Here is a 13,977-nt window from a genome sequence, read left to right on the forward strand (position 1 = left end):
CACGTATTTAACTGTGATCCAGGCAGAGGTTAGTGATACAGCGTGGTCAGTGGTGCGTACAGCAGCCAGTGGATTAGTCGACGGGAGATGATGAAGTGCAGAATAAATACTAAATAAACACCCTCTGGTTTCACTCCTCAAATAGGAACCGAGTTTGCAGGTATTTCTCTGCAGCCATATTTTTTGTCCTTCTTGACCTCCCTTTCAGCAACTGGATTTGTACCAATGACAGTCATTAAATAATAATTATCCACCGGTGGCATTTGTAATCATTTGGTGTAGAGAGTCAGAATGTCCCGATCTGAGCCCAGGCGTCAGCTCACGGTCCTGATCCAGTCATTGGTAAATGATCAGTATTAGAGTCCTTGACTAAACTCAACTCCTGTTATCTGTTGGTTTACTGTGTGATTTTATGCCAGCTGTTCCCCTAGCAAATTGTGCAGACACGATTTAAAATCCAGTTTTTAAAATCAAAGCCTGTTTTCTTGTAAACAGCCTGTCAAAATTTTATCAGCTTTGCAAATGATTTTGTTGACTTAATAAAATGTTTTTACAATGATGTTCACTGGCTATTGGTGTTTCCTGTTATTAACAAGTGATCAGTCTATCTGTTGGATGCTGTGCAAGGAGCAGCTAAAACTGTAGTGTTTAAATTTTATAATGTTCAAAGTGGACAGCTAAGTTTATGAAGCAAATATCAAAGTACAATATGATGCTACTTTTAGCTATTTTCTTTTATCTAGCAAACATAAAATAAAATATCTGTTATACAAAAACTAGAAATTTTGTCAAACAAAACTCCCGCATTGTTCGACTAACAAAACTAGAGTTTAACAAAACTAACTATATTGTTAGACTAACTAAAGCCTAACAAAATGTCAATAAAGATGTATTGTCCTCTTGTAATATGTAACTTGCCATTGCAAGAGGACAAAATCTGCTTACTTAGCAGAATTTAAGAAAAGTGAGAAAATTACCTTTTTGACAAAAATCAACCTAAAATAATCCAAATTTTAAAATGCAAAGATCATAGTAATAAAAGAGAGTGGGAAAAGTCATCATCTCATCCATCAAACAGTAAAAGATTGCATAACCGACAGTGTTGTTACAAAGCAGTCCTCATCTATTCACCCTTAAATTCTAGTATCTTTAAGAAAATCTGCAGTATTAAGGCATTTCCTAACAAATCTAACTGTCGCTGTCAGTCATTGGGAAAGCAGAGCACACTCTGGATAGGTCACGAGTCCATCTCAGGGCAACACAGACACAAGACAAGCAACAATACATTCACACACACGCACGTGTGGACACGCACGCTCACACACACTGCCTCATCACAGGACATTTTGGACAGGACATTTTAACAGTCATGTTTTAGGATTCTGGGGAAAATCCAGAGAACATGCAGAAATACACCAGGCCAGGATTTGAACCGTTACCTTCTTGCTACAAAGCAACAGAGCTACTGACTGTTCTACTGTGCAGGCCTATTACATGTACATACCATTAATTTATTAACTGCTAGCTATTCACATTTCTTAAAAAACCTGAAGACAGCCAGAAAAGGTTTTCATGCAGGCATGTAACTTGATCAAACCTTGAATGAATCAATCATGAATGATAGAAATCAAAGTTTCCCAGTAAGACATTCACCATAGCATCCAGCAGCCCTTGGCTGCTTGTGTTCTTTTATGTTGTGTTTCGGCGCTATGTCTTCCAAAAGTAAGTGAACAAAAAAAACAATGTTCATCATTTTTTGACATGATGCAAAAGATAAGGTGATTTGTTTGAAATTACATGACACCTCTAAGATTCTATTTTTTCACCTAGTTTACACTGCACATACAAACTTCATGTCAATTGCATCATATCTAGAATTCACTATCATGTCTCATCCTGATAGAGTTTTACTTCCAAACAGCTTTCTCCCCTGTTCTTCCTCGTGTTTCTTGCTCTTTCTCTCATTGTAATCAGCACCCCTTACAGCCAATCTGCTGGCCATAAAACTGTCTACAGCCTGATGATGTACAACTCACTGAATTACCTTATCTGCTGCTGATTTACTGTGCCTCACAGGTAGAGAGACAAAAACAGCCTCCACTCCTCTGTCTGATCCATCTCTCCATCCCTTCATCCCCCAGCCTCCTCACACATCCTTCACTCCCCCTTTTCCACATCTCAGCATTGCTTCTTTTCCTCTTTCAGTAAACCCTTCTTCCTCCATGTTGCTTTTTGTTCTTGTTGAATCTTTTCTTCAAAACCTTCTTTTTTGTCCCTTACTTTTTCACTGTTAGAGAATAGCCTTTTTCTGACTTCATATTGGTCTGGTATACCTTATGTGATGCATTAACTAGATTCTAATGTTGGCTTCTTCTGTATTCACCTCTAAAACATTACTTTTTTCACCTAATTTATCACCAGTCACCAATCTATACTATAACAGATAAATATTCCACTGACAACCTAACAGGAAAATATAAGACAAGCTTTTTGCTTTTTTCAGATATGGAGTGGCAACAGCAAAACTTGAGTAAATAGAGTTTTACAACTGCATTTAATGCTACAAAGCACACATCAGACATTCTATAGAGTAATTACAGCCTTTAGTGTTTTTGTTCTCTTTTATTAAGAACAAGATGGAAATACTTTGATCAGAAACAGAGAAAAGGCATGTCAGTGAGTTTCCATAGAAAATGTGCATGCCTTGATGTATGAATACAAATGAGTGAAATAATATCAAAATGTGGTTTTGATTGTGTGACTTAAAGAGCAGAGCTAGAATGTAATTAAGTCACCAGGGAGGAGAGCAAGTGTTTGCATGTGTGTTGGGTTTGGGAGGAGAGTGTGAGTGAGTGTGTGTGTGTTAGATAGATAGACAGAGAGAGAGAGAGAGAGAGAGAGGGAGAGAGAGAGAGAGAGAGAGAGAGAGAGAGAGAGAGAGAGAGAGAGAGAGAGAGTCCATTTGTTAATGAGTATTTTTTGTTTGTGTCTATTTTTTATATCCAGGCATAGTCATTCATTTCAAATTATGTGTATGTTCAAGTTGATGAAATGTCTTTGTGCTTTGTGTGTCTGTGCAAACATTTACTGGTTTCTCATTAGAGCAAAATTCCTTCGTCAACGTTCCCTAATGAAAAATAAATAGTGTCCACTGTTTCAGAACATCCTTTCAATCAGCTGAAAAATACCCAGAGCAGAACGAGACAAGGCTCTTTCAAAATGTCTGATTTGCTCATAAGATATGGGATTAAAATCTGCAATATATATATATATATATATATATATATATATATATATATATATATATATATATATATATATATATATATATATATATATATATATATATATATATATGTAGAGAAAGAGAGAGAGACACTTACTTTCTCTCACGTAATTATCAAACAACCTAAAAATAGATGGCATAAATGGCATATAGAAGGTATACTGATGCTAATTGCGGATATGTAAGGTAGACTGTTGGCTTTTTAAGCAATATAACTGATGGTGAGCAGAGACAAAACAAAGTGAGTCCCAGCTTTGACCTGAAGAGGGTTGGTGGAGAGAGTTATTAAATTTCCCAGAGGTATAAATATTTTTTTTAATCCTAATTGTCTGTATGCTTATTATTTATCAAGCTTATCTTGGTGGATACAGACCCATAAAAAGATCTAAAAATCTGTGCAAAGATATGTTTCCAAAATTTTGTTAGCAGTTACCACTGCAGTTAGCATTTCCCGGTCTGTGAGCATGTTGCTTTCCATTCCAATATCTGCTCTTTAAATGATCTCTGTTTACTATGTTGTCAACGCTTCTGGCTCACCTATGTGCCTTCAGTCTTAAAAATATAGTAAATTTAGGGAAAGTTTGGCTCTCAGTCTACAGTCAAGTTTATCCACACCAGACTTTCCATCCAAATACTTTTGCAATGTACTGTACCTTTCATTTTGAAATATGGGACATTTTTGCACCAAAAATGTTAAATTCAGACCTATTGCGTTTCAAAAGCTTCAACATGTGTTTAAAGTGGCAAATACACTTCAAGAATTATTTGTCACAAGTTATTTTGATTTAGTATCTAAATAAAAACATTGTTTTTCAAAACTGAGACTTTTTTTTAAGTTTTAATATCTTTTGGAAGATGCCTGCCTCGAGTCCTGTCAGAGACAAACATTGTGGTTAAACGAATATAAACCATGTCTTTGCTTTGTAGTGATTACTGCAGAAGAATGAATCTGACAGAAAGGACTTCCTCCAGAAGAACGTCTATTTTTTAGACCGTGTCCTGATCTAAGCCAATCATTGGGAATGATTGACAAAAAACGTCTCATAAAAAGGATTAATAGGTGTTTCACTTAGTAAATTGAGATAATGAAATAAATTAGCTTTAAGCTATGATTTATTAAATATATTTGCTACTTGACTAGAAACTTACTTTACAGAATATCTTTAAGATATTTTAACTGAACATGTCAAAGGGTAAATATATCAGTGGATTGTCTTCTAATATTTTGCTTCGCACTTATGTACTATTTTTTTTTCTTTTTTTAATAATTAATTAAAGTCCACTTTTACCATTCCAGGAATTAATACTTGAGAAAGATGGAAATAGAAAACTGAAATAGGAAAAAGCATGTGCCAGCACCATCAATTTATTCCGTCTTTCAGAGTCCAAGAGAAACGTCAGAATGCCGGTGGCAACAACAGAAAGAGCAGGATGGGATTTTTTTAAACTCACTTTAAAAATTACATTTTGGAGTGCTTTGGCATGCTGCCAGAGAGAGCAGACAGCGTTAATTATTTCTTATTGGCATCACCGTTAATTATTTGCATATTTCATGTGGTTTCTATAGATGTTGCAAGTGGGAGAGGGTGAGATGGGGTGTTCAAGGCATTTTTCAAATTTTTAACATTTAAAAAAAAAGAATGATTCGGTAATCAGATGTGTTTGAAGAATCATTAGAGTAATTTCAAAAGCTTTCACTAGCTGCTCTAGTGGTGGTCATGAACTATATTAACTTTTAGTACTGAAAAAAAAACATTTGACTAAAAAGTTTTTGAAACTGTGTAATTCATTCCTTCAGAAAAAGCGAAGGGAATGAGCTTTAACTCATTCTAAGGCATGAGCAGATTAAAACCGGAACAGAAGAACCTGAAACAACTTACAGAGCTTCAATCAGAAGAACATTAATGATTCACTTCTACAATAATTGATCAATTGAGTCCCAAATATATCCAGTTCGCTCCAGCTTGATTCAGTTTCTACCAAAGTCTAGAGATAGGCGTGCTTTGTAAAATATTAGAAAAATTCTACACATTTTTTTTCCTTTGGTACAGTGATTCAGTCAATACACTGTTGCCTTTTAGGGAGGGAGACAGTAATTAAATCATGTGTTGTACAGAAAACAGAACTCACTGTTTTATCTTTTAGACCTCTATCTTTTGATTTAGTTCAAACAGATAACCTGCAGTGTTGTTGCTGCTGCTGTTTGACACAAAATCCCTCCACCTGCAAATCTGAAACTTTATCACTTTCCAATAACTTGGAAATGCAGTTTTACAGATCACATCAACACAGACTATACTACTAAAGTGTGCAGGAGTGGTTAAACTAACTCCCCAAACTTCCCAACTGTAATCTCAATTTATGTAAAGTGCTGTGGTGGAGCTCCAGGAGCAGGATGAGCTGTCTGATTGGCGCTATCAGGTATCAGGCAGGAGGCCAACACTAGGTAATTTGATTTAAAAAGCTTGTAATAACCTGGGGTCAATATTTAAATCACTCAGAGGGACGGGGTGGGTTGGGATATCACTCTGCATGTTCAGAATGCTTCATTCACCATGCTTCTGGTTAGCTGGATCATAATTACTTCAGCTTTTACCTCCCCCATCTTTCCTTTTGTCTTCCTGGTGCCACCATCCTCTCAGTTCAAAGTAAGTTAAGGATCAGTCTCCACTCTGATGTTACAGGTTCATGATTCTAATAATCTATCAGAATTATAAAAGTTAAATTATGTGGGTTTGGTAGATTAATTACAACAAGAGCAAAAAGTGAAAAATGTTTAATTTTCCTAAGCCAGCAGAATATTGGGGAACAGCTGAGGAAACAGAACATGTTTGCCACCTTCCAAAACATCTGCATTTTACTAGCCTGGGCTGGTGAGTCCTTCCATTAGGGGTTTTTGTAACCATACAACCTCCCCCCCTCCCGTCTTCTCTCCCTCTTCAAGTATCTGCACTCCTCCACTCCCTCTTTCCTTCCCTCTCTCTGTCATTCTCTGTGGGGTCTGTAGGGTGAAATGGAGGCCTGGGGCCAACAAGCTGTCTCCACCAGCTACACTGATAAGACAAACACACACACGCATACTCACACACACACACGGAAGAGCCAACAGTCACAATCATAAGGTGTACAAACACTCAAGCATACACTTTCACACACACAAAGTTTTTTAAATTCAGTTCAGAATGTCCAAAGAGGGATCCACAGAAGGTCACTTATCTCTTTTTACCTGATAATTCTTCAAACACAACACACACACACACACATTTGTTTAATAGACAAATGTGGACTCTTCTCTGTCGCTGTGCATTACCCCGTTCATAAACCCAAACTATGACCAGCAGAGCGTTATGTGAGCCCATAAATGGCAAAATACTAAATACATCTCTAAAATCAAAAACGACTTTCATAGCCATAGCATATCTTGAATGTCATAATCAGGACTTTTTGGACCCTGGTAATATTCATCATTTGTCATATACATGCAGTAAAATAATGTGTATCTTCAGTGTTAACAGCTCTGTTGTCACATTATGATTGTGCGTCAACTGACCCACTCTGCAAGCTGCATGTACTTTAGCCCCATTGAAGTCTCTGAAGGCTAAGATTATTATGCAGCTTAAACAAAAGTTAAATTGGAAAAGAAAGTGATAGTATCCTGACAGTCAGATCTTTATTTGCTTCTTAACATATATCTGACTGTACATAGAGAGCTGATTTTGCTTTTGCTTTTGATTAGGACAGCTTACTAGTCTAACATTAGCATGTTTGCCCTTAGTTTTGATATGACTTCATAATAAAACACTTCACTGCAGTTCCAGCAAATCATGTTTAGGCCAAACATGCAGAAAGGCTGTTCTGCTTTATAAATTGTTTTAAGTTTAACTTCTGCTACGTTGACGACAGATCAATGTAGCCGAAGGACGGGGGGAGGTTTGGTTAAGCTCTTTAACATGATTTGTGTCCCCTGTGTTCAAAGGAATCTGCCTGTGGACATGGGGGCTGGTCTAATCCTGAACAATCACCTCCCTTCCAACTCGCCCTTTAAGGCACCAACTAAAACCACCACCACCCAACATACACTGTACTGGTATAATGAATGTAATATTAATAAGTTAAAGTAATTTCATCCACAACGTTGCAACATAAATGTGTATTTCTTTAAAGAGTAACTAACCCCCAAATCAACTTTCTTTGTAAATAGACTGCGTACATCTTTCTGCCTTTTTCCACAGGCAGGATGTATTGATTAGAAATCTGTTGAGTAAGTAAGTAGTATGTGACATAGCATTGGATGTGTGCATGCGCGTTACCACAAGGTAGGACAGATTCATGGGTAGCACAGATAGAACACCTGTGCGGCTGCAGTCACCAGAGCCCTGTTGTATTCTGGCCCTGGTTGGGTCTGCATTGTTTGCATCAAGCACTGCATGGAATGTGGTTGTGGATCAAATGCCTGCTGAAGCTGCTGAGACCATTTGGTCTGGAAAAAATATTTACCTAAGCTTCATCTTTTAAATATCAATAAATAAATTGCCCATTTGAGCAGGGGTGGTGTTAATGAGATAGATTCAATCTTAGACTGTTTTTTGTTTGTTTGTTTTTTTTAATGGTTACAGAAAATTCTGTAATTTTGATGGATTACAATTTACACCTGACTACTTCATACAGATACAGACACACAGATGTTTTTAACCTTAAGCAGAAAGTACATTACACAGGTTACTAAAATAGACAAATGAAAAGTTCTCATCAGTCTATCTACTCTGACCTGGACAATGAACAAAGTTTGATGTCTCGGAGCTGACAGTCCGTTGTATAATTATGGACAGGACACAGTTGAACGGATCTAGTGCAAAAGGAACACATTCTGCTAGATTTCCTCCCAATGCTCCTTGTTCAGAATCTTGTTGACTTCTGATCACTTTAAATGAAGAAATGTTCCCTGATTTCAAAATTTTGGCTAAGTGGTGCTTGAAATTTGTCAGCCTCCAGATCAATATGAAAGTCCTGACATTTTTGATTAAGTACAAGTGGGTGTTCATATCTATGTTCATAATTTAAGTGCAATCATTTAATTTGATTGTTTACATGTAGTTACTGGGGCCAAAGTCAGTAGTTTTTGTCATAGTAAAAAGTTGCCTGTATTTATCTGATTGATGGCACAATGTGGATTTTCAATTCATCTTGTTGAATATTAAACTGAATGAAAATTAAATGCATTTGAATATTTCATTGTTATTTAAAAAAATTGGTGGGCAAAAATATATTGCAGGATTTTTTTGATGCCGTCAGCAAAAATAACAAAATGTCAAGTGCAACCTCTGATACTGAGATCTGGAAGATCACTCATCCACAGCATATGAACCAAACCGGCCTGCCTGGACAACCCACCGGAACCACAGGTTTTGGGGTTTCAAGGACTGGGGTGGATTTGGGCTCCAAGTACTAATTTAAAAACGCTAGACCAAACAATCATTGGTTACATTTTTCTCATCTGTATTGCAAAGAACTACGTAGCTTGGAATTTTAGTATTGGGACATACTAGACAGTCCCTTTCATGCATGGACATACCATGTTCTTGTTAAATGTGCTTAAAGAGTTTTGAATGTCGAAACATGATGACATTTGGGTTCTGAAACAGCAAAGAGATTCAGATTTACCTGCTGTCGCTGAAAACACAAATCCACCTTTCAGTATCCAAGAAACTAGGATTGGCTATTTGTAAGTGTGTAATTGTGTGTGCATATTTTCAGACTCATTCTGAAAACTTGCAATGTGACAGACAAATCTCCTTAAGCTGTTAAATATTACACTGCTTTCACACTGGTATTAAAAACCTCTCTCTCTCTCTTTCTCTCTCTCTCTCTCTCATCTCTTCGTTAGTGTTCACACCTCCAAAGCACTCCACCTTTTCTTCCATCGTCAGCGTGCAACAAGATGCACTTCACACAACAACATGCAGAGACATGGTGCTGAGCTCCCTCACCACAGTACTACTACTGTTCACCAAGACATGTGTACATGTGTCTTAATCTGTAGTGCTTGTTGTAATGTTGAACTGACTTGAACTGCATCTTCTCCTTGTCCCTAAATCCCACCACCCTAGCACTGATATTTCCTGACATTTATAGGAATCTTCTCGATCTCTTCAAATGAGCAGACTGCAAAGTTAAAGCAGAAAGGGATAAGAAAGTGTTGAATACAGGGGAGGAAGGAAAAAGTGAATGAAGGGAAGACCGAGAAGGGCAGCAGATACAAAGATTTTGTGACTCCTGTTTGGTTAATGGCGTAGTAGGCAGCACACAGGAAGAGCTCTGTGAAATCCTTCTAAAAACGGATGAAAAATATTCTGCAAGCCCTGAACATCTTACCCATCTACTGAAATGGGTAAGACAATGAAAAAGCACACCCAAACATTTTAAGAACAAGAACCTGGTGAGGAGGAAAACCTCCAAACGATAGAGACTAGCCAAACACTAGACACCGCTAGCAACTCTGGGCCTCCGCTGACAGGGGCCGACATGGAAGTGATGCTGCAAGGCCTGGAGGAACAGACCATTTCAAAGCTGTCTGCTCAATCCTCACTGGATTGGGCTTTACTTGAGACATCAATGAACAACACTCAAAGCAGAGTGCTGGAGCTCGAAGCCACCTGTAACATGCTAATAAAGGTAAACAAGATGATGAAGCTTAAAAGCAATGGCCTGGAAAAAAGGTCCAGACATGTTAACATTCATGCTGGGTCATCGGCCCCCTGTTTTTATCACAGAATGTTTGATGAAGATTTTTGAGCCAGTCATTCCCCACACTGTTAGACATGGACAGGGCTCATCAGATCTGTGTAGCTGTAACTTAGAGGCTCCACATCCAGTCATTGCAAGAATACACCCCTACCAAAATAAAGAGTGAATGCTCAGACTTGCAAGAAAAAGGCTGTCTCGTTTATTGCAGCAAAGAAATCCACATCTTCCCATCCTGCAGTTCCTGCAGCTTAGGAGCACTGGATTCATTTACAGGATGTTTTTCCCCACCAAGCTCCAGATCTCAGACAAAAACTGGGCAAAAATATACCTTTCTCACTCAAGAACATGCAAGATCCTTTGTGATGAGGTAGTAATGACCCTGATAGCATAAAAAACTATTTAGAGTTGCTCTTACTCCCAGCAATCAAATTAGAAAAATATGTTGCCTTGCTTCTTTAACTGCATTATTAAAAGAGGCTAGAAGATCCTTTAAGAATAGAAGATGCTACTGTAAATTAGATTTCTTCCACAAATGTTCAATTTTTCTACAAAAACGCTTTAAGGAGTAGATACTATCATTTACCTACAGTGTGGGATTTGACACAGGCAATAACCTCTTTTTAACACAGCAGATATTGTATAAAATAGAGGAGGCAATGTTCATTAAAATGACCACTCAGAGAATCTACATCACTGAGATAAAAATTAGTAGGCAGAAAAAAGGTCTGCTGTCAAAGAACTTAAAATTTGGAGAAGACATCACAGCGACCTCAGAGGTCAAACAATGTTCAAATCTAAAGTAAAAACAAAGATCTTGACACATCTCTATTAAAAAAACATGATTACACATGAACGAAATGATCATTTTTGTAGTGCTTCTACGTACCTTAGTGACTATTCAGACATGTTAAATCTCTAACCTTTTAATTTCTATTTTCTTTTTTTTGTATCGCTAACTACAACAACCATAAGTGTCTTTGGACAAGACAAAGCCAGTGTGTTTCCACCTCATTGAGAGTCACATTATAGTTATCTTTAGTTTTTTTAGGCCAGTGGTGCCCAAAGTCCTCCCTCAAGGGCCGGCATCCTGCATGTTTTAGTTCTCTCCCTAGTGGTAGCAACCACCTCCTCAGCAAGTCAGTGTTCTCCTTAGGCCTTCTAATGAGTCATGTGATGATGGCTCATCACATGATGACCAGGGAGAGAACTAAAACATGCAGGATGCCGACCTTCGAGGACTGACTTTAGACACCCCTCTTATAGGCCATAAACTGCATGAAGTGTGTTATGTCATGTGCACTAAGTGAAATGCTTGGTTTTATCTGAGTTTGTTTGCATCTTTGCTGTGCAATCAGCCAACAACAATAAGTCAGCAGATTGGCACCTCAGACTGAAGTTTGGGGTTTTTATGGATCAAAGCTTAAGGTGCAAAAAAAGATTCATAGATAAAAAAAAATCTGAATAATTGATGTGCTGATAACTAATGGATACACACAAAGAAAAAATTAGAGCTTCTTCAACTAAACTGAAAACAATCAGGTCTCCAAGAAGAAAAGGAAAGTGATGGGGAAGAGGAAAGTAGCCAAAAAAATAATAATTTGAAGGTAGATAAATACCGACCTGTATTTCATTCATTTGCATTCAAACTCCAAATGAATGAACATAATATTAGGTAAAGCATAAACAAAACCTACACGAAAAAACAAAGAGGAACAACAAAGTTGCTCTAAAAGTTGCACTAAAAGTGTAAACTTTGCATTGTAAGGTCTATAATGACACAAGGTTCTACTGAAATTTGCACTAAAAGTGTCATTATTTACCGAATGACATTTTATAACAGTCATAGTCATGAAGACTCCTTCATGTTCATGACTGCTGTTATGACATGTTTATGACAGTGTCATGTCAGTCTTATGCACACCCCTTCAAATAAAGTGTTACCTTTTTGTAGAGAAATTCTGACCAGTCTAACTTAAACAGTCATTGCAAAAATGCAAATTCTGTCAATCAATTATGTAAGAAAAATTGCAACAGCAAAATTATATATAAGCCAGGAAGGTAACTGGCACCTACAGTGAATAAACATACACACAAGTGTTCCATAGGTGATGAGTTGCTATAACTGTGAGCTGCATGTGCAAGCAGATAAAGAGGGATGCAGGGAGGATCAACCAGAGAGGAAACAAAAGGATTCACAAAATGAAAAATAAACAAAAAGCACACAAGTAGAATAACAAACAATTGCCATAGAGAAGACGGAGCACACTAGTTGCTTACCTTGACATCTTCTGCAAGGCATGGAAACTGCCCATTGGCTGACAAGTCCAGTGTGGATGCACAGGGCTGCTGTGAATGGCTGGTGTAGAGGAGGCGGGTTTGGATGCAACGAAGGGCGCGGAGCATCCATCCATGTTGGCGTCGGATCTGCCACTGGAGCTGATCCCACTGGCTTCCAACCATATGGAGGATATCCTTCAGAGCTGGAGGAATAAGGACAGGAGGAACCAGGGGACAAGTCAGACAGGATAATAGTTATCATAAAAATAACTTGCCTACATATTGCTTTGGTAAGCTAGAAAATTCTTTCAACCAACCTATTTTGACAAAACAAAACATGGGGAATAAAACTGCACTGTTGTGAGTTTTGTAAAAGGTTTGCTGATAAGTGAATCTTCAATAGTTTTATCTTTTGAACTGTGTTTATTGGTTGCATCACCCAGAAGGTTCAGTGCTTTGACCATTTTTGAAGTAAATACATTTTGGTGACCCGGCCATCTCAAAGCTTATACAGTTTAGTTGTCACTGGAGAAGGCAGGTCTGTTACGTTAGTTCTTACATATGTTAAGTGTTTTTTGGAATAATTATTCCCTGTGGTTTGGGATGCTGTGCAGTTGGATGGGCTTTTGGTCTTATGCTGTCAGACAGTTGTTTTTATCCAACTATAACTGTTTCAACAAGAATGTTTTTGTTGTTGTTATTGTTGTTTTACCACCAGGACCAGCTGATCAGTTTCATCTCAATAAATCAAATAATACCTGAACTATGAGCCCAAATCCCAGAGCTTCATGGATGCAGAGCAGGACCAACAGATGGAGAGAAGCAGGAAGTTCTCTTTTATTGACCATAATAAATAAGAATCATATCCCTACTCCATCGTCTCTCTATTCGGCTTCTAACCAGAGATTTAGAGAGGAGCGGCAAAAGCAAAGGATGTGGATTAGCAGAATTTGGTGTCATCCAGGACATGTTACTGTGGAATATCATCTCTGCTGCCTGAAAGTAGAGCAGCTAGCGTATCAGGCCAGTCGTGAAACTGTTTTACAGCAGCAGTGATCTATCACAGATTCTTTAGTTTTTGTGAGACCAACTGCTACCAGATCCCTTCCTACCCACAGCATCACCATCCACAATGACTTTTGGGATTGTTGTGGATGGAAGATACTTGAATTTATGACATTTTATTTCCCGTTGGGATAATTACAGTACTTCTGAATTTAATTGCAGCTATAATAATATTGACACTGAACACGGTATCAATTGCTATAAACACTTTTCTCTCAGTTTTGTCTTTTTTTGCTATTTGTTTCCACATCTCCAATCCCTCAGTCCCAATCTCCTTTCTTGTCTTCATCCTTATCCATCGTCACATTAATAAGGTTTACTTCCTGAAGGCCACTGGCTTAATCCAGGTAAAAACAATAACAATAATATTAATGTGTGAAGTAAGAATATACCCAGCTGGTGGGAGGTGATGACGCTGAGTAGTGCTTTTCCTTCTGCCAATATGCTCTCCTTCAGCGCATGTTGACTGTCCACATTCAGCTTGAAGGTCTAAAAGAGAAACAAAGTTCACCGTAAATCAAAACCATAAACAGTCAGAACAATTCAGGGGTTTGGAAACTTAACCAGTCTATTTTAAAGTAGCTAAATTGAAGGTTTCTTTTGTC

The 13,977-nt window shown here is 37.8% G+C and overlaps 1 protein-coding gene across 1 annotated transcript in view; it reads right to left on the reverse strand.

Annotated features, from left to right (window-relative positions):
• LOC106927969 (A-kinase anchoring protein 6) overlaps positions 1 to 13,977 on the reverse strand; it is a 124,742-nt gene that overhangs the window by 51,414 nt on the left and 59,351 nt on the right. Inside the window, exons 10-11 of the mRNA XM_088004598.1 lie at positions 13,765 to 13,861; positions 12,308 to 12,510 (exon numbers count right to left, since the gene is read on the reverse strand). Coding sequence (XP_087860724.1) covers positions 12,308 to 12,510; positions 13,765 to 13,861 — 300 coding nt within the window. The remainder of the gene's footprint in view (positions 1 to 12,307; positions 12,511 to 13,764; positions 13,862 to 13,977) is intronic.

The sequence above is a fragment of the Poecilia mexicana genome, unplaced genomic scaffold, assembly GCF_051168715.1.
Source record: "Poecilia mexicana isolate PSO_F unplaced genomic scaffold, ASM5116871v1 scaffold_3, whole genome shotgun sequence".
In the NCBI taxonomy this organism is placed as follows: domain Eukaryota; kingdom Metazoa; phylum Chordata; class Actinopteri; order Cyprinodontiformes; family Poeciliidae; genus Poecilia; species Poecilia mexicana.